Below are 24745 nucleotides of genomic sequence, written 5' to 3'. Positions count from 1 at the left end.
TGAGGGGTGCCTAAAGTTTATCCTCCCCCATATCAGGCCTTCTGAACCTGTGGCAAGCCCCTCCTCCCATTGGGCAGTGATCCTATTTGTCTTGCTGCCGTGGAAACCCCTTCCTTCTGTTGCCACAGTGACTCTGGGTCACATGGACTTCCCCCCTTGCCCAGTTGCCATGGAGATCAAATGAGGGATGATGGAGGCTGAGAAATGATGCTGGGGCCTAGATGCTCTTAATCCCTGACTCCAGTTTAGATCCAGGGAGACTATCAGGGTGGAGTTGGCACTAATCCCTAGGGAATAGGCCCTCCTTGCTCTGAAAAGAACCAGTAAACAGTTACCAGTCAGATAATACCATTGCTTCAATTCTTTTCTTTTTACAGGAGATGTTTACCTTGGATCTCACTGATGGGGTGATGATTTGGGGGAGAATTGTAATCTGACTCACTAGAGTTTGATTTCATCACAGTAAAGCTTGATTTTTAACTATTCCCCAGAGTCCTCAGATCTTTATTTCATAGCCCCAAGAACTCACTGAGAGCCCCACTTGAACCAAACTTGGCTTTTCCAAGGAAGGTCAAGATAGAAGCTTTGATTGTTTGCTTGCTTGTTTATTGCAGGGGCAGGGAAATATTTTTAGGCTGTGTTCCCTTCTGAGAGCTTTTTGCAAGTGGTGCGGTATTCACATCTGTGTAATGGCCATGTTGTGGCACTGCACAGGTGTCTGGTCACGCTAGAGGCATTCAGGTTCCTGTGAACATGTCATACTATATTCCAGGTCCTGTCTCCATGAGACTATAATGCCAGACCAGTTCCTGAGGTACAGTAGTTTTGGACTTCAGCTTCCATCATCACTGACCGGTGGCCATGTTGACAGGGACAGATGGGAATTGCAGCTCGATGCATCTGAAGCGCACCAGGTTTGCAAAGGCTGGGACATCCTCCTTAAAGAGTGGGAATAATGTGAGGTCGAACTGGTGCAGAGTAAAGTGCAACTACTAGTTGCAACGATTTGCAAGGTGTGGTTTTATGAATGCAGCCTAAAATTGCATAAATTTTCTTTGTAGGTACACAACAATGCTGACTCATGTTCACTGCAGTCCTGAGATCCTTTTCACACGAACAGCTGCCAAGCAGAGAATTCCACCGTTCTATACCGATGTTTTCAAACAATCAAACATTATCAGCTTAAAGGGAAGCCTTAGTGCAATGCAGGTTTTGTGACTGATGGGGTGAAATGTGGTAAGGACTGTGAAGCCACATATTTTATGTGCAGTTAGGAAAGTGGGGTGAAGTGTGTGTGTGTGTAAATGCACAAACCAGAGGATCCACTTATCTTTCAGGAAAAACAAAACATGTGTTCAGATGGTATCACTGCATATTAGCAGTGGTTTCATACCAATTCAAATATCATGCTTTATCCCCAAGGATTCCTGGGGTTGGTCAAGGTGCCAATCATTCTTCAATGGTTATGTCTGGAAAACTCTCTTTGTTAACAATCTCTATATTACTGTGTATGTTTTTGGAGGTTAAAGGTAAAGGGATCCCTGACTGTTAGGTCCAGTCGCAGACGACTCTGGGGTTGCGGCGCTCGTCTTGCTTTACTGACTGAGGGAGCCGGCATACAGCTTCCGGGTCATGTGGCCAGCATGACTAAGCTGCTTCAGGAGAACCAGAGCAGTGCACGGAAACACCGTTTACCTTCCAGCTGGAGCGGTACCTATTTTTCTACTTGCACTGCTAGGTTGGCAGGAGCAGGGACCGAGCAACAGGAGCTCACCCCATCACGGGGATTCGAACCACCAACCTTCTGATAAGCAAGTCCTAGGCTCTGTGGTTTAACCCACAGTGCCACCCGCGTCCCTTTTGGAGGTTAAGAGGCTGTAAATCTCCCAGTCAGCAGCTATTCCCCCCCAGGGGGTCAGTTTGCAGACTCCTCGATCTGTGAGTTTGGCCAGATTAGGCTCCCCGAGCACAGATTACATTCACACTCCACATGGCTTCCCTGCAAAGAATCCGGGGAACTGTGGTTTCTTAAGGGTGCTGGGAATTGTTGTTCTGCAGGGGGGAACTACAACTCCCAGGATTCTTTGGTGGGAGGAGCAATGTGGTTTAAATGGATGGTCTGGATGTGACCTCCATATCTGAAGGGGTTACTGGTTTTATTTATATAGCTGCCCTATCCTAAATCAGAGGAATAGTATCTCCAGCCCAGTGTGCTGCCTAATCTGACCTGCAGTGGCTCTCCAGGATTCCCGGAGAAGAGAAGGAGCTTTCCTCCCACGTGCTCCCTGATCCTTTTAACTGGAGAGGCCAGGGATTGAACCTGAGACCTTCAGGCCGGCAACGCATGTGCTCAACCACTGAGCCTTGACCTCCCTCCCTCCCTTCTCCTCGAGTTTATTCCCCAGAAAATATATCTGAATGGCACTGGCTCCCATAGGGTTTGTTTGGGAGAGAGGGGAACACAGTGTGTTGGGGATCACGATTGTGTGTTCTTAGGATGTTTCGGCACATCGTGCATTGTTTTGATGGGGTGTGGTGTGTGTACAGGTTGGGGAGGCGAATTGTGCTTCTGAGGGGTGATGTGGAGCAATGCGGCGTCGGTCCTGGTGAGGGGGGTGTCCTCATTTCAGGTTGGCAGTAGCCCTCAGATATGAAAGGCCTCCGGTACATGTTTGTCACCTGCTTTGAGAAGGGTTTGGGGATTCCGGCTGCCTCTGAGGGACTGGCACATTGACACATTTGTGGGTCTCCGTATTCTGTGCAGTTCAGAAGATGCGTTGTGGTTTTGGTGTGTTGTGGGGGGTGGGGTGACACTTTGCCTTTGGGGGGCAGCTGGATGGGGTTTGAAGTGTGTGCCTACGGAGGCCTGTGGTGAACCGAGAGGCTGTGGGATTCTCCGGAGACTGCGATCCAGCAGAGTTTGGCATATTCCCAATAATTTGTGTGTGTGTGCTTTGATTTTGAGGGTCCCCATCAACCGGTTTGGTTTGGGGCAGATTGTGCAGGCCAGGCTTGGGGGATCCCCTGCCCCTTCTCTCCCCACCTTGGGCAAGGTGAATTCTGCAGTAAAAGGGGCGGGGCTTGCTGGTGGGTCGGGGTGGGTGCATGAGGGGGAGAGGAGCTGCTGATTGGCTGTTGTGCTGCCCCGGCTCAGACAGCAGCGGCAGGAGTGCGTCGAGTTCTGTCCTTCCGCGCCTGGCAGCCGTGGGCACAGCATCCCTGGCTGGGGCGCAGGCAGCTCCCTCCTCTCCCCTCTGTCTGTCTCACTCTTTCTCTCTCCCTTTCTCTTTCGTTCTCTTTTTCCCATTCCATCCATCCATCCATCCTCCTGCCTGCCTGCCTGCCTGCTAGACACCCCCAGGAGAGTCTGGGTCATCCAGACTGAGACGCCCAAGCCGCCAACATGGGGGTAAGTAGCGCATTTCTCTCTTTTTGTGTCTCTCTCTGTGTAGCGAAGCAATTCCCCCTGATCAGCACACCTTTGGGTTTCTGTGCATCATTGCACCTGTGTATACCGATGGGCAGCCTTGCTGTGCCCTTGTGTTGCGTACTTGCGCTTCTAAACACGCCTCCGTGCCCGCATTGTATGCACGCGTGTGGCCGCGTGCGCACGACGCTGTACATCCGCATCTCTGTCTCGCACGCGCGCGCCATCCCTGTATCTGCCGCTGGCTTGCCTCCCTCTCACCCTCCTCCTGATGACACATACCTCGAATTCTGCTCGCTTGCGCTTTACATATACAGCAGGGAAATGTCTGTGCGATCCGCGCAGATGTGTCTATGCGCACTCGTGTACGGTGCCCGTGTGACTCCTTAATCCCGTGGATCGCTGTGGATCATGATTTTGTGCGGTGTGCCCCGGCATGTATTTGTATGTGTCTGCGCAGGGGGGGGGGAGCGCATGTGTCCCTCTGCAACGGAGGAGCTGGTACCCGTATGAAGCACCCTCCGCCCCCACCCTGCCGGTCACCTTCTTTTCCCCTCTGCCGGCTCCATGCTCACACGCAGCACATCTCTGTCCTTGGAGGCAGCGAGGACTGCGAGACCATTTTCCCCCTGCGTCCCTCCCTCTTTCCTTCTCCGCATCCGCTGGGATGTGTGGACCTCGTCCTGACAGTTCAGGACATATTTTTAGCTGTGCTGTGATAAACAAAAAGCTTATCATCCATTGGAAAGTGGTGTCCGCGCAGCGAGATTCATGATTTGGTGATGATGATGATGTGAGATTCAAGCCTTAGGAACCGAGACTCTCCTTCCTTGGGTGTATGTTTTTGGAGAGGGGTGTCTGGAATTTGGGGCGCTTTTTTTGACTTGGATTTCTTGGTGGGGGGCGGCGGAAGGGGATGATAAAACCTTGCAGAGGGAGGGAAAGGGGCTGGCAGGGAAATGGCAGGCAGATCTCTCCCTCCCCATGGGTGACAAGATGTCAGCGCCGGATGGAGAGATGAAGGAGAAAGGATGAGTCATTGGGCTGGAGGTGGGGGGAGAAAGAGAGAGAGAGAGGAGAGAGGAAGGAATGGAGGATGAGAGATGATGAGCAAAGGAGAGGAAGACGGGGAAAGGAGAGGCAGGTTTAGAGGAACGGAAAAAGATGGAGCGAAGAAAAGGAAAGCACAGAAAATGATCGCCAGGCACCCAAAGGCGGTGCTGGCGAGAGGAGGGCGCTGTTATCCCCCCTCATTGATATTCAGGAGCTGTTCTCTTCTCTGGACGGGGGGGCAGGTGCTAGTGGGGGCTGCGGCATCAGAAGGCAGCAGCCCCCCTCGTTTTGTGTAGGTGGCGCCAGAGGGGGGGCCCAAACAAGAAACTCACCCCCACCCGTCCCCCTATTTCTGAACTTCTATCATCAACATATGCTGCTGTTGTTATTATTATTATTATTGTTTAAATTTCTCACCCACCTAGAAATATACTTTGCCCATTTGGTGTCCTTTAGCAATACAGTCCTAGGAACGTCCAGTGACAGAGAAATGAATTTAGGAAGGTCACCTTTCCTGTCCATATTCGCCGCCCCCCGCAACGCCACCTTTCCTAGCCTTTGCAACATCCAGCAAAGGGATGTTGTTTGGAAACGGAGGAGGCCGGAGGAACGGAGCTGGGGTGCTTTCTAGATCCCTTGCGCCTCGATCATCACCAGGAATGGGAGACATAAACGGGATAGGATTCCCTCTCTACGCGCAAATAAATTCCTGATGGTTCCCAGCGGGAGGAGAGTGGGGAATATAGCATTAAACGCCCCTCTCTTTGGCTGGGGTGGGGGCTGGGGAGAGAATGCAAGAGGAGAAAGAAACAGACTGGGGTCAGAGGAATGATGGCGCGGATTTCCAAAAGACAAGCACTCTTGTCTGTGTATGTGTGTGTGGCTGCGGGGAGCGGGGGGGGGGAGGGAGGAGGGAAAGCATATGGGCAGAGAGCAGCTAATCCGCCTTCCTTTCTGGCAAGAGGGAGGGGGCACATCAAAGAGACGGGGAGAGAGAGGGCACCATTGCAGCAGCTGTAACCTTGCAAAGAGCAGGAAGGGGAAGGGTGGAACCGGGGGGGGGGGGAGAGAGACAGGATGGGGAGGGGGAAATGCATAGGACCATCGAGTGGGAACGGGGTTTTTTAGCTGGGGACGCACCATTATTAAGCTTTCTTTTCCCCCTGAAGAGAAAGCGAGGGGGAGGGATTGATGGCTGCTCAGCCTCCCCTTCTGCTCCCCCCTCCCACATGAGGTCCCCCCCCCCCGCCCTCGCTCCCTCCAGTCCCCTTTACAGGCTCCTATATTTGGTGTCTGCGGATAAGGAGAGGCAAGCTCTCGTTGCCAGCGTCTCTCTGCAGCAAAGAGAGGAAGGGTGGGTTTTTTTTGTGGGGGTGGGTGGTGGGTAGGAAATACTGGGAGAAAGAGAAGCTGGACAGAGAGAGGGGGGGTTATTCTAGGCCTTGTTTAATATATTATGGGCCTTGGAAAAGGAAAAGGAAAACGCAGTTGGATCCCTAGATCTGCTTCCTCACCCCTCATTTCTTGGCTATGGGAGTTTCAGGGCCTAGGGAGAAAGGGATTCCCAAGCCAGACCAATGTATTCCCTCTGATTTTTATAGGGAAGAGACACCCTCTTTCTTCCCCCTTCCTCCCCAGGCCAGCCTCTCCCCCCCTCTGCCTCCTCTTGCCTGGGTCACCTGACCCAGTCGCTCCCTCCCCAGGAATTTATTCCGGAGCCCTGCAAAGGCAGCCAGAGGGTGCGGAAGGTGTCTTGTCCCTTTGGCGGGGGATTTGCATTTGCAACCCTTCTTCATCTGCCTCTTCCTCCTCCTCCTCCTCCTCCTCACTTGGCACAGGGCTCTGCGGCTGGTGAGCCTTGCTGCAGCGCTGGCACCACGCCAGGGATTTCTCCCTTCCTTCCGTCGCAGCGCCGCAGAATATGGGGGTGGCGGTCAGGCCTGATGGAGCTGGGGAGGCCGGCGGGCACCTTTCCGGGTGCCCAGAGACCCTCCCCCCAAGCTAGGCACGCCCCTCCACAGAAGCCCCCCATCTCCAGCTCAGAGTAACCCATTGCCTTTAGTCATCTCCCAGAAATACATCAGCAGGTTTGGTCCACAGGGACATCCTCTTTTTATAACTAGCGTTATAGAAGGAAGGATGGGTTCCTCTTCTCTGTACTGCAGTATGCCACATCCCCGCCCCCCCAAAAAAACCCCCAAAGGGGCAACTGTGGGAGCTTATAAACTCTCCTTTCTCAACCATTGAGCTTATCAAAGAGTTGGGACATTTTGCTTGGGGAATACAGTATTGCATTCTAACCACATGCCCCACCAACTGCTTTCCAGGTCTCTTAGAGGGGGGAAAAACACCTTGTGTGAGACTGCAGTATTCTTCACTGTAGACATCAGTGTGTGCCACTCTCATGCACACAACTAGTCCGGAAATGGACATGTATATGCAACAGCATATATCTGCATACTGGGAAGGAAAGCACATTGGAAAAGCATTGGGGTGTTGGTGGTTCGGATAGCATGCAGAGTGCATTCTTTTTCTTTCTCTGTGATTCTGTGCATATTTTGTTCATGGTTGCACATGCAAAAGAGAGACTTCTGTGGGCTTCTAAGTGTATCGCATGCCTGCCTTGGTCCTTGGTGGTTTGGGGCCTCAGTACATGTGAATATCTGTAAATGTCAGCCTCGCCATTTTGTGTGTGTGGGGGGGGGGAGGATTCTACATGTGCATGTATTCTGATTAGCATGTCTAAGGGTGTGCATGCTTCATATACTCTGCTCTCAGGTTGTATACCGCTCTTTCCAAACATCTCAGCTTTCTGCCAACGCTTTGAATTGCAATGGGTGTTCTGACAGGGACATGGGTGAATGAGGACGTCTGTTGAGGTTCCCTCACCCCGAACGGTCATCTGATGACCGGCAGGAGGACAACCCCACTCTCAGTCACAAATCAAGGCCCAAGCTTTTTGCTCATCAGCACTTCTGGCAAAGGGCATCTCAAAGTCAGTCAAGGTCATGGAATATCCTCCTTGGGCCTTAGGAGCACATTTATTCCCTGCATGTGGATAATGGCCAGGCCAGACTTTAGAGATGAAACTGCATCACAAGCCTATAGATTCCCCTCCCTTTTTCAGAAAGCACACACCTTTTCTCTCACCCTGTTCAGTTCTTAGTGAATCATCTTCTAGGATTGGGCCTGGAGAAGGAAGACAGTTTGGAGCTGCGTTCGGATAGAAGTTTTCAGAGATGTGTAAGGTGGAACGATGGGACCACCACTGTTGCTTGTGGTGGCCAGACTCCATCACCACCCTGTCCTGCCATGGTGCAGAGTCAAACAGGTTCTGCAGGTTTTTTGAAATGGGGAATCCTACAAAACCTGCTTCACTGAAGAATGCAGGTGGGCAGAAGAACTTTGGTCAAAAGAGTGTCAGGGGGCAAAAGTACAGTCTGCACACAACTGCAGGTCGCTTTCCTTCCCTTGGCCAGATGAAGTTCTGTCTCAGATGGGTCAAGGGCATAGACAAGAAGCAAAGGGCGGAATAGGAGATCTCACAAATCTCAACCTGCTAGCAATGCCCTCGTGTGGGGAACTCCCTGGCAACTACCAATTCTGTTTGCTGAAGATATTGAAAGGATAGGATATTTCTGTAGGAAGAGACCTTAGGCCTCAAGCTCTTCTTGTTGCTCCCAAAATCCATGTGCATTAGTTTCTATTCCCCAGTGAAGAAGGAAAGGTGCTTTGTGCATGCTCAGAAGCACCCAGTACTGCGCCTGTTCCAGAGGTGCACCAGGGCTTTTATTAAGCCAGAACTCTGTTCTGCCACCTCTTTGTAGCATACCAGAAGCTGTATATTGGCACTGTGTGACAGAGGCAATGTAATGTGGCTGCAGCGATGCCAGTGGTGGGGCGATCAGGTGGAGCTCCCCCCTAAAAATCTTGACATCTGGGTTGTCCGTCAAAAAAAGAGTGGGAGTTCTTGCACCTCTTTTTCTATATAAAAAAAGCACTGTCGTGCATGTATGACAAGGTGCACAGGTTCTGCAGTTAAGGCTTACCATGAATTAAACCTTTGAAAAAGTGCATCTTTCTCAAGTGTTCAAAGCACTCTGCATATAATATTTCAGTTATGCTCCTCTGTATTCTGTAAGGCAGGCTAGTCGAAGATCTGAGAGGTTGAGAGCACGTGTCTTGCCCAAGAGTACCCAGTGAGTTCAGTAGCTGAGATCTTTCCATCTCACAGCTCATTGCCATAGTCCTTGCATGACAGCAGCATCAGACAAGCACGTGATGCTCTGATCATGTGCACCCCCAGAAATGCATGCATGGAAACAGGCTCCTCTGATACACTGGGTTCGAAACCTGGCATGCAGCAGGTTACATTGTGTGCAGTTACCAAGGCACCTAACACGGGTGCGAATTCTGACACCATCTTTGAGACCATGTGTGCAGGGCTCAACGGTTTGCCCTCAGAAAGCACAGACTAACCCCTGAGCAGGAACGCATGCGCAGCTCTGATTGCGCAGATCGGCATGATGCACAGCAGTGCGTATGTGGATCCTGGAGGGCCAAAGGGCTCAACGCTCATCAAATGCAGTTGTAGATGCAGTTACAGTTTATCAGCAGGCAAAGCAGCATCATTCTGGGTCAGTTCATCCAGCCTAGCATTGTCTGAAGCAGAGGGCTTCCCCAGCTCTTTGTCCTGAGATAACCTTTAACTGGAGGTGCCAGGAACTAACCATGGAACCTTCTGCATGCCAAGCACATACTCTGCCACTGAGCTTTGCCTTAGCCAGCTCCTTAGCAAGATGTCACCTCTTCCGGGTCTCCTACTTCCCTTACAGGAGTACTGCAGGGCTTCTTCCATCTTCTGGTGGCAAAACTATGGCAATCAAAATGTCTCATCATTTCCCGGGGGGGGGGGGGGAGAGAGAAAGCCACAAATTAAAAGAGGAAGAAGGAACGGCTTCATTTAGTTAGTTGAATTTCTAGAGAGACAACAACACTAAAACCGCAACCCAATAAAAACCAGTAAGTGGATTAAACAAAGGACAAAGATAAAAATATAGTATTAATTGTTTTAGGCCAATGTCTGCTTAAGCCCGTGAAGAATTGCGTTGCTGGAGCAGACCGTGGGAGCCGGCTAATCCAGCATTTTGATCCAACAAATGTTCCTTAAAGCTCACAAGCAAAGCATGAAGATGATAGCTTATTGTTTAGCTCTGGTATTTGAGAATCGGAGATATACTGTTCCTGAACACCGAAGTTCCATTTATCTGCCAGTGCTAATAGGCCCCGATAGTTCTCTGTGAATTTCTCTAATCCTTCTGTTCAAGATAGTGGAGATTACTGTGTTCCATAAACCAATTATGCTCTGTGTGAATTAGGTCTTGCGGCAGAATACCTTGTTGTTCTATGGACTCTTCATATATAACAGGGAGCCTATGGCATGGTCAGTGGTCAGGGAAGAAGATGGGAATTGTAGCCAAACCTACAACTGGAAAGTCACAGGTCCCCCATCCTAACATATACCCAGGAGAGATTTATTGGCTGGTCTGAGTGGTTGTGATGGAGCACAGGAGAAGTTTCTTTTGATGATAAGGACTCTTGAACCTTTGGGTGCTAATGGGAGCTGCTTCCATACACAAATAGCTGGGGGTGGGATGCTTCTGCACTGTGGTCTACGTGAAACGATTGCACCGATAACGGTGTTGGTTTAGGGGCTGGCATTCTAGCGCGTGGCATTTCACCCCCTTGTCTCTGTTTCCTCTCTTCCCTCAAATAGTACGGCCGCTCAGATAGCTACCGCGTGGCAACCACGCAAGACAAGCATGATGAGAACTCTTCCCCGAAGAAGAGCAAAGCACAGCAGAAGATCCGAGATCTGGATGATCTTAAGAAGGAGGTGGCGATGGTAAGTTGATGGTCTGGCACAGCGTGGGGAGGCTGGGGAGGCAGCGCAGATGTAGGAATGTGTGTGGCCTGCTCTTGACCAGTAGATGGTGCTGCAGAGGAGGTTGGGGCATTTAACATCGCAGCAGTAGGGAGGACTTTTGTGGGGCAGAAGATCTGGGGCAGTCAGTGGAGACACCACCTAATTCTCTCTCTCTCTCTCTCTCTGGTGTTTTTCAGACCGAGCATAAAATGTCCATTGAAGAAGTGTGCCGGAAATACAACACAGACTGTGTGCAGGTGAAGGAAGCCATGGATTTCATCCAAGGCGTGATGCTCAACTTTGCTTCCTTAACGGTTGGGTTGGCGAGTGCTGCCTCCTGGCTAGTGGGGTATTGATGTGGGGGAAACAGCTGGCTGGCAGAGGTGGCCAGCAAGGGAGCTGGGCAGTAGCTAGCTATGTGGAACAGAATGACCCTGCAGGTTTGTGGGAGATGATCTTTATTTTCTAGATAGAATTGAGGGGGCGGGATGAACAGAGCAGTATTAGGTGCTTTATCAATCATCCAGTCAATCAATCAATCACCTGCAGACAATAGCCAATCAACAGCCAATAACAATAGTCAATTTTTCAATAGCTAATAATTTCAGAGGTGCTGCAGCCTCTGAAGCAGAACTTGATGTATAAGTATGGGAAGCAGAATGAAGACAAGAAAAAGGATGCCTTTAGGCACATGGCTTCTCCCAAAGAACCCTGGGAACTGTAGTTTACACCCCACAGAGCTATAATTCCCAGTAACCTTAACAAACTACAATTACCAGGATTCTCCGGAGGGAAGTCATGTGCTTTAAATTGATGGTGGGTGTGCAGCGGATGGGGAATCAGCGACACCTGTCCTCAAGGGAAGTGGGGATAGCTCAGCAGGGCATGGGTGTATTTATTTTGTCTGTCTCCGCCTCTCAGGGTCTGACCCACAGCAAAGCCCAAGAGATCTTGGCCCGAGATGGCCCCAATGCACTCACCCCGCCCCCCACCACTCCCGAATGGGTGAAGTTTTGCCGCCAGCTCTTTGGGGGTTTCTCCATCCTCTTGTGGATTGGTGCCATCCTCTGCTTCTTGGCCTACGGCATCCAGGCAGGAACTGAAGACGACCCAGCGGGAGACAATGTAAGTTCTGGGGGAATGGCATCTGGGGCACCATCTCTCTGAGTAGGGGCAGGGAGGCAAGGCAGAGGGGATGGGACCTCATTCAGCTTCTGACATGCCAACGTCCTGTTTCTGCCCATGTACAGCTGTACCTGGGTATCGTCTTGGCTGCTGTCGTCATCATCACCGGCTGCTTCTCCTACTACCAAGAAGCCAAAAGTTCTAAGATCATGGAGTCGTTCAAGAACATGGTGCCCCAGGTATGAGAGGAGGAACAAAGAGTTGAGTGAATTGCATGGGCCCATCCTGTAAAACTGAGTCCTACCAACAGGTAACCAATAGCAGGGTGCGAAACCCCCTCTCCAACTGAACTCCAAACTTTGCCCATGGCCCATGAGATTTTGCCAGGATTGATGCATGAACTTCCAGCTGCAGTGATGGCTCCAGCCTATACACTCTAGGGTTCCATCCTGGCTCCGCCCCACCTGTCCCATCAGGCTTAGCCATGGCCCACCAGATTCCACTTTGTCTATGTCAAGTAGTGATAGCAATATCTCACAATGAACTACAAGATACACCTGCATTTTGGACATTGGGTCTCCCACCTGTGAAATGGGAAGAGAAGTACAAAAACAACCCTGCCCCAGTGTGAATAAAATGGCACATTAATGATCCACTCCTGACTGGTACTGTTGGTATAGGCGGGATCCTTCACAGGTTGGAAGTGTTGCTACGTGTGTGATGAGTCTTAACAAGATGAGTGATAACCCTATTACTTCCATCTCTCTTGGAGACGATGCTCTAAGGTGATGTGTTTTAGGGGATCTGTGTGCCAGTAGCCGAGAACCCAGAATGTCTGCCTAGCTACCTGAGCCTGCCTCTCTCACCCTGCAGCAAGCCCTGGTCATCCGGGAAGGCGAGAAGATGCAGCTGAATGCTGAAGACGTGGTGGTTGGCGATCTGGTAGAGGTGAAAGGGGGAGACAGGGTCCCGGCGGATCTCAGGATCATCTCGGCTCATGGCTGTAAGGTGAGATCTGCCCCCCTCCGCACCAGTGTCTCCAGCCCTCTGCTTCTCAACAGGCATCCAGGACCATCGTCACGGTGTCTTTTGCCATTGGTTTTCTCCCATTCTGAACCAAACATTGCCCTGTTCTTCCAGTGAGAGCTGTGCTGGTCCATTTAACAGCCTAGTCAATGAATTAATTCAATGAGCCTAGATACGCATGAAGAAAAAGAAAAAGAAAACTCAAATGGTTCTAAAGAAAAGTGCATTATTTTAGGTAATGCATAAAGCATCCTCTTAAAGAAGAATCCCCTTTTCTCCCTCCCTAAGGGGACTATCTAAAGCAGGCATCCCGAAACTCAGCCCTCCAGATGTTTTGGGACTACAACTCCCATCATCCCTAGCTAACAGGACCAGTGGTCAGGGATGATGGGAACTGTAGTCCCAAAACAACTGGAGGGCTGAGTTTGGGGGTGCCTGATCTAAAACAACTGTGGCTCATCTTAGTTTGCATATGTATTTGCTGTAAAAATTATTTATTTAGAAAAAATCTGCAACCTGCTTTAGTCAGTGGCACATATTTTGAGCCAATATTGCTTAATCCACATTGCTACCCTAAAACCATGAAGGGAAGGTTTTTGGTTTGTTTGGGTTTTGTTTTTTTAACATGAGAACTTCACAATGCGTTGGGCTTTACCTTTGCCGGAATTTCATAATATATGAAGCAGCTGTGCTTCAGAGCCAAAACTTAAACTTAATCTTGAAGGTCAGACTTTGAGAGCCTTGAATTTATTACATACCACCTTTGAGAATTTGGAAATCTAACATGTGAATTTCCACATCGAAGTTAGAACTGAATTTTTAGAACTTCCTTAGGGGGAAAAGGAACTAAATGTGCAGTGTTTTCTCTCCAGGTGGACAACTCCTCATTGACTGGTGAATCAGAGCCACAGACGCGATCTCCTGATTGCACCCATGACAACCCTCTGGAGACTAGGAACATCACTTTCTTCTCTACCAACTGTGTAGAAGGTACAGCCAGAGTTTTATCTGCGGATGTGAGTGTGTATAGGAAGCATTTGGAGAAGAGCCTGGGAGAAACCCGCACAGGGTCGCATTGCTATGATGGAGGGCCTGTCCACATCAATAGACCTCAATTAGCTTAATGGCCCCTCCTTTTCTCCAAGGAACCTTGGGAACTGTAGTTCTGCAAGGGGAAATAGGGATTTTTAACAGTACGGTTGCTGGCGGGAATGAGACCTTGTCAGCATAGAACACCTGTGCTCTGAGATCTGAAAACTGGTTGCCCATCTGCTACTGGGCCAAGTTCAAGGTGTTGGTATATGGAGTCCTTAACAACTTGGGACCAGTTACAGAAAGGTAGCCATGTTGGTCTGCCATAGTCAAAACAAAATTTTTTTTTCCTTCCAGTAGCACCTTAAAGACCAACTAAGTTAGTTCTTGGTATGAGCTTTCGTGTGCATGCACACTTCTTCAGATACCACTTGGGACCAGTTTACCTATGAGATCGCCTTGCGCTGCATGAACCCAAATCAGCTGCTTTGATCGGCGAAATGGGCACTACGACAGCTGCCACATTTGACCCCTTCCGCATTTGATCGCTGAATGTGGCAGCACCTAACCTTGGGAACTCCTTGCCCACTGAGATCAACCAGGCGTCTTCACAGAACTCTTTTGGGCGCCTGCTAAAAGCGGTCTTGTTTAGACAAGCCTGGCCAGATGCTTAGTAGGTAGAGGCCATTTTAATGTGTTTTAGAATTTTAACTTTGGTACAGTTTAAAGTAGAGCTGCAATTTTTTCTTGTTTCAACTTTCTGGAAACTGTTTTGCGGTAGGGTTGTGTGTTTTTTTAACAATCGAGCAGGGTATGATTTTTTTGTCCTAACCAATTAACTCACTCTCTCCTGCCTAACAACAGTTCTCAAGATTCTTTTTCGGGGTGTTGGTGTTGGTGGTAACAACTATTAAAGTGGCAGAAACCTGGTAGGAATCCGTGGTGCCCATCGAGTTGTCTCTCATCTCACCAGGCACGGCACGCGGGGTTGTCATCGCCACAGGGGACCGCACCGTGATGGGCCGAATTGCCACACTCGCCTCGGGCTTGGAAGTTGGCAAGACCCCCATTGCAAGGGAGATTGAGCACTTCATCCAGCTGATCACCGGCGTGGCTGTCTTTTTGGGGGTTTCCTTCTTCGTCCTCTCTCTGATTCTGGGCTACACCTGGCTGGAAGCTGTGATTTTCCTCATTGGCATCATTGTGGCCAACGTCCCCGAGGGGCTCCTGGCTACAGTCACCGTAAGTAACTCGGGGCTGTAAATGAAGCAGTACGGAGAAGGCAATCTAGGCCTGCAGATGGAAATCTTGTGGGGAGAGAGATCTGGCAAGGGGTGGCATTTTAAGTTCACGCAAAATAGCAAATCCCTACCTCCAGCTTGCCCTAGTATGTTTAAATCAAAGTGGTTTGACCACCTCTGACTCGTGTTTCTCCCCTCAAGGTATGTCTGACCTTGACAGCCAAACGCATGGCCCGCAAGAATTGTTTGGTGAAGAACTTGGAGGCCGTCGAGACCCTGGGCTCCACCTCCACCATCTGCTCAGACAAAACAGGGACCCTGACTCAGAACCGTATGACCGTTGCCCACATGTGGTTCGACAACCAGATCCACGAGGCTGATACTACTGAGGACCAGTCTGGTGAGGGCAAGAAGGGTACCCCTTGTTGGTTTTGGGGTGGGAAGTGCGATGAGATGTTGGCGTGATGCATCTTGTGTGAGGCATTGTGAAATGGGGCAGCTCCTGTCTCTCTAGATTTTTCTCCTCACCCCATTCTCCAGTTCCTCTCAGGCCACATCCGCACCATAAATTTAAAAGGCTGTGAATGCTGCTTTCACAGTCATTCCCCAAAGAATTCTGGGAACTGTGTTTTGTTGTGGGTGCTAAGAGTTAGGAGAGCCTCACAGAGCTATGATTCCCAGAGTTTCCTGTGAAGAGGGATTGACTGTTAATTCTGTAGCTCCGTGAGGGGAATATGGGGTGTCCTAACAACTCTCAGCGCCCTTAACAGAATTCTTTGGGGTAAATCATGACTGTTGAAGTAGCATCGTAGTATTTTAATGGAGTGGATGCGGCCTTGGTTCTACAGCCCAGTTCCATTTCTCCCTCAGCTTAGAACGTGGCTGTTCAGTCCTTTCACCTGACTTCCCCTTCTTTGTAGGCACGGCCTTCGACAAGAGTTCTGCCACCTGGGTGGCTTTGTCCCACATTGCAGGGCTTTGCAACCGAGCTGTCTTCAAGGGAGGTCAGGAAAATGTGCCCATCCTCAAGGTGAGAGCAAGACACCGTGAGAGAATGTGAAGGACACCATAGTTGGGTCTCAACTGGGAGGTGAAAAGTCAGGTATTGGGGTGGCACTTGGACCTATGCTGAATATTATTTCAGACCAAGATGCCCTTGGTGTAGTTAGGTTTAAAGGTGGGTGCCCTCATTTCTCTCATCTCCTTACTTGAGTGATAATAATAGTAATTAATAATAATTAATTCTACTATTATGTATCAGCTTCCACACACGTCTTAAGGTGATGTACGAGATTCGACAACAACACAGAAAATAACATCAGATAGATAAATTTAAAAACAATACAAAGCAGACACCCATGGCAGAGATCATTCTACTAGGAAAGCTTTTCAGAACAGAAATGTCTTTGGTTGTTCCGGAAAATAGCATCATTCGTGGTTGACAGTCTGAAGTGTGTGAGATATGGAGGGTGGCCATGAGGGAAAGAGATTACAAAAGATTGCTGTGACTTCTGCCAAGCAAAGGAATGTGGTAGATGAGGGGTGCACTGTGAGAGAGGGAAATGGCCGTCTCCCTGGTTTAAAGGAGCCTCCATTTCTTCACAGCGTGACGTGGCAGGAGATGCTTCTGAGTCCGCCCTGCTAAAGTGCATTGAGCTCTCGTCTGGATCCGTCAAGCTGATGAGGGAGAAAAACAAGAAAGTGGCTGAGATCCCGTTCAACTCCACCAACAAATACCAGGTATAATGTCTCAGGGTGGCCCTGTCAACCTTCAAAATGGTGTCAACTATGCTAAGAGGTCCAGGGCAATGTGACATTCCACATTAACAGAATCTCTCCCTGTACCAGGGCGCTTGAAAAAGCCAGTGGTATTCCTTGAGTGGGGAGCCGCAACATTAATAAAACTCCACAGCTGCTCTTCAAGATTTGATGGCATTTGCTAGAACCTTCTCCCCAATATTCTCTTCCTATTCATCTATAAATGCAAGTCATCCACACCCTAGAGCAGGCATAGGCAAATTCTGCCCTCCAGATGTTTTGGGACTACAACTCCCATCATTCCTAGCTAACAGGACCAATGGTCAGGGATGTAGTCTCAAAAACATTTGGCGGGCCAAGTTTGCCTATGCCTGCCCTAGAACTTCATCTTCCCACGGTCCTGTCTTCTAGAATTTTCCTTCGTAGCTTTTCACCTCACTCCAAAATGGCTGGTATAATACTTTCCCTCAGGCTCAGGCTCATTTCCTTTTGTCTTTGCTCATGTTCAAAATTGTCTCGTGACATTGCAAAACAGACCTTCACTTTTCATAACAATCCAAAAACTATTAAGTCAAATACAATAACATTCTATAACCTTCTCGTTTGTGGCAAGGCCGTGGCCATGTGATATTGAAGCCGGTGAACACAGGATCTATCAGTGAGAACGACGATCAGATCTTAGCTTGTGGAAAGGGAGCTGCGTAAACACACAGGACTTTGCCAGAAATTATAACTCTGGCTCCTCCTCAGCCGAAGGGAGGAAGTCTCCTCTCCTGCCCCCCAGGAGTGATCACATAGCTGTGGTTGACATATGTATCTTCCAGCTCAGCAGAACTGCCCCACCCCACCTCACCCCTCCGAGATCTTAAAAACCTGTGGTGACACTCCAAGAAACCTGACACTCCTCTGCAACGGGGAGTGAGAATCCCATCCTGGGTCTGGTTCTAGCCACTAAATTGTGTTCCACAGTTCCCATGGAGAGGACTGAGTCAGTGATCCCAATACAGTTCCCCATTCTAGGATTCTCAGGCCCATCAGCCTTAATCCTGCCTCTTTAAACGACAGCTGGAGAGGATTAGTCAGGATTCCCTGTGGCCAGCAGTCCGGAATGATTGGCCTCACTGAACAAGTCCCTCTGGAGCCAGGAAGGTAAATTGAGGCCTGTCTCTGCCCAAGTCAAAAGTGGAACCAGCAGCTACGCCCTGTGATGCATCTAACAGCCCATCACCATAATCTGATGCCCTACGTCATGTTGGCTGCCATCCCAGTAGGGCTTCATGTAAGCCTCGCTTACCCAGATCAGTTGAGTTTGGCCATTGACCGTCATGGTATCCAAATATAAATGAATGGTGGAAATCAAAGCACTTTCATCACCAAGTGCCTTGGGTGCCAAAGAGCAGTGGAAAACACGGACAGTTTTTTAAAAAATTATTATTACATTTTTATTGATTTTCAAAAACAAAACAAAATTAAATAAAACTTAAACTTTAACATTCAACCTTTTTTATCTTCTTGTTTACCCTGCGCAATTTCGTGCCCGAACTTCCCTCCTTCCCTGCTTCGGTTTTCCCAATTTACATCCATTCCTGCAGATTCTTAATTACATTCTATATACATCACAAGATTTATGTTAGCCCTGCTACAGTTTTTAAACTTCTACAGTTATTTCATATATACACAACAAATTTACTCCACTCCTCCTCAAACTTTGTCACTTTTTGGTCTCAAATTTTATAACTCATTTTTGCCAATTCAGTATACTCAAATAATTTTGTCTGCCACTCCATTAGGGTTGGTAACTCTTGGGATTTCCACTTTTGGGCCACAAGAATCCTTGCGGCAGTCGTGGCGTACAAGAATAATTTGCAGTCTTCTTTCTCACTTCATCTCCTATTATCCCTAATAAAAAAGCCTCTGGTTTCTTTGGGTGGGAATGTATATTTGAAAATTTGAAAAACATGGACAGTTGAATGTTCGTTCCCCAAAATTTACATCATGGAATCACAGAACTGTAGAGTCGGAAGGGACCCCAAGGGTCATCTAGCCCAACCCTCTGCGATGCAGGAATTTTTTGCCCAACGTGGGGCTTGAACCCACAACCAGCATCACCAGCAGAGCTATCCCAAGGATCATCAAACATGGAAGCTGTCTTGCTTCACACCGACCTAGTTCTCCTGCAGAAATTCGTAATGGATTCTAACCGCACAGACAGGGTAAAAAAAACAGCCACTGGTTGATGTATTGTTACACAACCAGAATATTCCGAAATAAGAAAGGTCAGCTGGAGGCATGTGGGCAACATTGGGCCCCAGGAGTGTTGTACGGGTGGCCTGAACAATTTATTAAAAAGAGCCACGATATATTTAAAGCTCTGTTATAACACTTTGGACAGCCATTACTTTCCCTGAAGAATCCCGGGAGCTACAGTTTGTTAAGAGTTTGCTGAGAGTTGCTTTGGAGACTCCTGTTCCTCTCAAAGAGCTTCAATTACTAGAGTTTCCTGTGAGGGGAGGATTGATTGCTAAACCACTTTAGACTGCGGACGTAGGATTCAGGGTTCTCCCAATTTTAATTTTAATTTTAAATACAAAACCCTATCACTCCATTACTCACGGAAATATAGTACATAATTATAGAATTGTAGAGTTGGAAGGAGCACTGAGAATCATCTGGTCCAACTTCCTTCAATGCAAGAATCTTAACTAAAACATCCAGGACAGATGACCATCCAACCTCTGCTTAAAAGCCTCCAAGGAAGGAGAGGACACCATCTCCGGAGCGGGTCCGTTCCACTGTCAAACAGCTCTTACCATGAGAAAGTTCTTCCTGATGTTTAGTCGGAATGTCCTTTCTTGTAACTTGAATCCATTTGTTTGCGTCCTACCCTCCGGAGCAGGAGAGAACAAGCTTGCTCTGTTTCCCATGTGGCAGCCCTTTAGATATTTGAAGATGGCTATCGTACTTCCTCTGTCTCCTCTTATCCAGTTTCTCCATAGCCCTTATTGCTGGAGGGACGCGGGTGGCACTGTGGGTTAAACCACAGAGCCTAGGACTTGCCGATCAGAAGGTCGGCGGTTCGAATCCCCACGACTGGGTGAGCTCCCATTACTCGGTCCCTGTTCCTGCCAACCTAGCAGTTCAAAAGCACGTCAAAGTGCAAGTAGATAAATAGGTACCGCTCCGGCGGGAAGGTAAACTGCGTTTCCGTGCGCTGCTCTGGTTTGCCAGAAGAGGCTTAGTCATGCTGGCCACATGACCCAGAAGCTGTACGCTGGCTCCCTCGGCCAATAAAGCGAGATGAAAGCCGCAACCCCAGAGTCGTCCACGACTGGACCTAACGGTCAGGGGTCCCTTTACCTTTACCTTTACCGTACCTCCTCTCAGATTCCTCTTATCCAGTTTCTCCATAGCCCTTATTGCTGGTGAACTAGCTTACTACATGCAGCGAACTTCTTTACATGGACAACAATTTTAAATCATTTGATGTGGTGCAGTCAATAATTTTGCACCTTATTTTGTGTTTAAGATACGGGTTGGTTCTACGTGGCGCACTGTCTTTAAATAGCAGCTCAGGTAGGATCTGGGAATGCTACCGCTCTCTTTTCCTCTGTCCCACAGCTCTCGATTCATGAGACAGAAGACCCCAACGATAACCGCTACCTGCTGGTGATGAAGGGTGCACCTGAGCGCATCCTGGACCGTTGCTCCACCATCCTCTTCCAAGGCAAAGAACAGCCCCTTGACGAGGAGATGAAAGAAGCTTTCCAGAATGCCTACCTGGAGCTGGGAGGTCTTGGCGAGAGGGTGCTAGGTATGCATGGTTGCGGAGAGGTGTGGGGAAGGGATTCCCTGGGTGAAGATGGGAAGAGGGCTGGAGAATGTGAGATGCAGGTGGACAGGGTGGGCTGCGTGCCAAATTTCATTCGAGACCAAGAAGCCACTACAGCGCCAGTAAGAAGCCTGCTGAGCTCATCAGTAACCCAGAGTTTCCAAGCCCGGGTTATCTGGGCACCAGTAGCTTTCGAGTGAATAAAGAATTGTGCCCATGGATTTGGAAGTCTCAAGCTCCTTCAAAAAGAGACCATATGTCACAGTCCAGGCGATCGAAGTCCCGGCTGAGGACGTTGGGACCGGGGGTAAGATGGTGGGGTGGAAGCAGGAATGAGAGTCCAGAAGCCAGGGGTCGAGGGTCAGGAAGCAGGGGATCACAAAGTCAGGGGTCCGAGGGTTGAGAAGCAAGGAGTCTAGAAGCTGAGATCCGAGGATCAGGAAGCAAGAAACCCAAGGCAGGAAACGTGTTGCTGTGGCAAAGAGCCAAAGGGAAATGCTGACCTTATATCCCTTCCCGACTCTTGCCACCTGGTGCAGTGAGTTACCAAACGGCCTCACCTGTGCGGCCGAGCCTTGCCTCTCCAGAACAAACTTAGGAAGGCTCCAGTCCTGCGAAGCCCTACTGGTCACAGGGCCTGGCTCCTGCATGCACTCCTGACACCATAAGAACATAGGAAGTTGTTTTATACCAAGTCAGACTATTGGTCTATCTAGCTCAGCACTGCAGACTCCGATTGGCAGCAGCTCTCCAGGATTTCAGAATGGGGGGGGGGGTTGCCAGCCCTTCCTGCAAATGACAGGGATTGAACCTGCGACTTTCTGCATGCAAAACACCTTCATTTCTCAAGTTAGCACCTGGCAACAGGGCACCCAAAGGGCATATTCCGAGGGGTTTTGCCTCCTTCTCACCCTCCAGGTTTCTGCCACTTCTTCATGCCCGAGGAACAGTACCCCAAAGGGTTTGCCTTCGACTGCGACGATGTCAACTTTACCACCGAAAACCTCTGCTTTGTTGGGCTCATGTCCATGATTGATCCTCCCCGCGCTGCTGTGCCCGATGCCGTGGGCAAATGCCGAAGCGCTGGCATCAAGGTAATGCTGTGTCGCTTGCCTTGAAACTGAGTTGTGGGTGCCAGGCGCTAAAATTCAGCTACCCCTCGAGCAAACTGACTGGCTGCTGCAGGAAGGCATTCTTGGCCCACTGTGGAGTGCGTCTCTGGAGTGCTGCAGCTCTTTTGAGATCCTTTGCTTGGGTGCATTTGTCTCTGTGGAGGGGCAATCGTGTCTTATAAGCAGCCCACTCATTCCCTAAATCTCAGATTTGCCCATAGGCTTCGGAATCAAGGGGTTCCTTTGCTTCTGAGCAGTCATGAACACGAAATTTATTATGGTCAGAGACCAGCTTGAGAAACACAAATGGAACTACAGTCCCAATAGCAAAACAAACATTTAAAACAATATACGACAATGGATTTTGAGTTTAAAAGTGCGATAGGCATATAAACACATAAAAACTTTAAAATAGACTACCTTAGAAAAATGACCCAAAGTCGCCTGTGGGTTTGGGAATTTTCATAGCAAACTAGATTGAATTGGGGGATGGTCTGCGCCTACAAATCTGTGCTCAGAATCTGATGACAATCCGGGTCATCTTGTGGTCTTTGCCTAACAGGAGAAGATCAAATTTTTGCTTTACCGGGAGGTCAGCAAGCCTCACCAGCAGGGGGTCAATGGTTTCTCTACGTGCCTCATCGTAAAAGGGACATCTAAAAAATATGTGTTCAGGGCTTCCTATATCCCCCAAAGGACGGGCGCAAATTATCAGGTCATACGGGACTTTTTTAAAGGACCCTTCCAAGACTGGCAGTCACTTGATTAGCCCAAGGCCTGCCAGGCCTTCTGTGACATCAGTGCAGCTAAGCCAAATGGCATCCAGCGAGGCTGTGGCACCTTGGGTTTGTATCAGGGTTGAGATATATACTGAGAAAGGCACCAGCAAGGAACTGGTATCATGCTGGCAACCACCCAGGCCTCCCCAGGGGCCCCTTGTTCTGTCCTGTAAACCCTTAGGATGGAACGGATTGGACCAGGTGAGTCTTGCTGGTTAGCTAGCCAGCCTTCTCCTTTGCCTACACTGGGACTCCTTTGGTAACCATCACTCTTCCCCCACCAGGTAATCATGGTAACAGGTGACCATCCCATCACAGCCAAGGCCATTGCAAAAGGTGTGGGCATCATCTCTGAAGGTAACGAGACCGTGGAAGACATTGCTGCCCGGCTGAACATCCCCGTCAGCCAGGTCAACCCCAGGTGAGAGGGGTCAAGGTGTGTGGGTGTGTAGGGGAGGGGACAGAGGCTGGAGACAAACATAATGAGGCTGGGGAGATGGCGCAAGAAGCAGATAACTCTTCCAAGGCAGGGAGGAGGAGGGAGACTTGGAATAAAATTGGCTGCGCTGAGGGAGGAACAAAGCTGTCTTTGGCAGTTTTGCTGCATATCGTGAGACGGTTCGCTCCATGAATTTAAGCAGATCTCGGCTTGGCAAATACCAGAATGAGAAGCCACATGGTATTAGGGCACCCAACGCCGTCTAGCTACAATACAAATGTACCTTCTTCAATTGTTATGGCTCTCTCCCCCTGCCCCCCTCCCTGTGCGAGGATTCTGGGACTTGCAGCCTGGTGGCGGCCCTCAGAGGACTACAGTTCCCAAGAGAGAAAGAATGACTGTTCAGCCAGATTAAGCCCATAGTGGAGATATCTCACTGGAGCTGCTTGAAATGAGAATATAGCAAAACAATGCTCAATTGCTACCCCACAAGAGATCATAGACCAGCCTCCCCCAGCCCTTTTGGACTAAAACTCCCGTTGGCCCAAGCCAGCATGGCAAATGATTGGGTATGATGGGAGTTATAGTACAGGCTAGTCACTTCTTACTTTTCCTATCCTGCCTGGTTTGTTGAGCTTCTATAGGATACAGTGGTACCTCGGGTTACATACGCTTCAGGTTACAGACTCCGCTAACCCAGAAATATTGCTTCAGGTTAAGAACTTTGCTTCAGGATGAGAACAGAAATTGTGCTCCGGCGGCGCGGCAGCAGCAGCAGGAGGCCCCATTAGCTAAAGTGGTGCTTCAGGTTAAGAACAGTTTCAGGTTAAGTACGGGCCTCAGGAACGAATTAAGTACTTAACCCGAGGTACCACTGTATTCACATTTCTGTAACAGAAGGTTTCTGTCCAGGCGCTTTGGTTCCTCTCATGGTGAGGCCAACCCTGAGTATGGATGACAAAGGTGCATCTTCTACCACCTTGACGCCGTCTTTTTGCCCACCCAGAGATGCCAAAGCCTGTGTGATCCATGGCACCGACTTGAAAGACATGGGCACAGAGCAAATCGACGAGATTCTGCAGAACCACACGGAAATTGTCTTTGCCCGTACGTCCCCACAGCAGAAGCTCATCATTGTGGAAGGTTGCCAGAGACAGGTAAGGACACCCAGCGGGGTCCCAAACTGGCCCCACAGAGCACAACCTACTAATCAGGCTGTGAGGTGGTGTTTGTTAAGATGCTAAGAATTGTTAGGAGACCCCTGTCCCCCTCACAGAGTGACGGTTCCCAGAGTGGTTTAACAATCCCTCTTCACAGGGAACTCTGGGAATTGTGGCTCTGGGAGGGGACTAGAGGTCTCCTAACAACTCTCAGCGTTTTGGGCAAACTACAGCTCCCAGAATTCTTAGCGGGGAACCATGCGTTACCAAATCTCCCTGCGCATAGAAAATTCAGGGAGAGGAGTTCTAACCTAGCATTTTCTTCTTTGGCTGGCTTGGTAATGTGGAGGGAGTTGCCTCACGGGGAAGCTTTCAGCCCTATGATTGCCCCACCTGCCTCTATAAAACAGCACAATCCCAGGCATTTTAGCGCAGGGCTTCCCAACCTTTCTGAGCCACTGGACACATTTGGAATTTTGAGGAAGGTGCTGTGGGCACCGGTCAAAAAATGGCTGCCATTGTGTGTGTGAGACATAACACAAAATGGCCGCTGCAGTCAGCATGTAGGAGAGGCCGAGCTGGCGCAAACAGGGACTGAGCAGGAGGAGCGAATGGTCTCTCATGGCCTGTGGGTTTTTGAAGGGAAATTTCCTGAAATATTTTGCAGGTGCCGTAAGAGATACACACTCACACTCTCTCTCTCTCTCTCTCTCTCTCTCTCTCTCTCTCTCTCTCTCTCTCTCACACACACACACACACACACACACACACACACACACACACACAGGCTCCCATTAGTACCATTTTGGGAACGCCTGGAAGTTTGTGTGAACTTAAG

The 24745-nt window shown here is 49.4% G+C and overlaps 1 protein-coding gene across 1 annotated transcript in view; it reads left to right on the top strand.

Moving 5' to 3' along the window:
- The first annotated feature begins 3163 nt into the window (after window positions 1–3163).
- Window positions 3164–24745, top strand: part of ATP1A3 (ATPase Na+/K+ transporting subunit alpha 3) — a 34120-nt gene continuing 12538 nt past the window's right edge. Inside the window, exons 1-15 of the mRNA XM_053397887.1 lie at window positions 3164–3409; window positions 10257–10385; window positions 10604–10663; window positions 11328–11531; window positions 11657–11770; window positions 12405–12539; window positions 13430–13547; window positions 14563–14831; window positions 15032–15230; window positions 15751–15860; window positions 16436–16570; window positions 20207–20399; window positions 21336–21511; window positions 22593–22729; window positions 23754–23904. Coding sequence (XP_053253862.1) covers window positions 3404–3409; window positions 10257–10385; window positions 10604–10663; window positions 11328–11531; window positions 11657–11770; window positions 12405–12539; window positions 13430–13547; window positions 14563–14831; window positions 15032–15230; window positions 15751–15860; window positions 16436–16570; window positions 20207–20399; window positions 21336–21511; window positions 22593–22729; window positions 23754–23904 — 2136 coding nt within the window. The 5' untranslated portion in view covers window positions 3164–3403. The remainder of the gene's footprint in view (window positions 3410–10256; window positions 10386–10603; window positions 10664–11327; window positions 11532–11656; window positions 11771–12404; window positions 12540–13429; window positions 13548–14562; window positions 14832–15031; window positions 15231–15750; window positions 15861–16435; window positions 16571–20206; window positions 20400–21335; window positions 21512–22592; window positions 22730–23753; window positions 23905–24745) is intronic.

This window comes from Podarcis raffonei, chromosome 8 (genome assembly GCF_027172205.1).
Source record: "Podarcis raffonei isolate rPodRaf1 chromosome 8, rPodRaf1.pri, whole genome shotgun sequence".
In the NCBI taxonomy this organism is placed as follows: Eukaryota; Metazoa; Chordata; class Lepidosauria; order Squamata; family Lacertidae; genus Podarcis; species Podarcis raffonei.
Note: the sequence above shows the minus strand (reverse complement) of the source record. Positions and strands in the feature narration are given on the sequence as shown.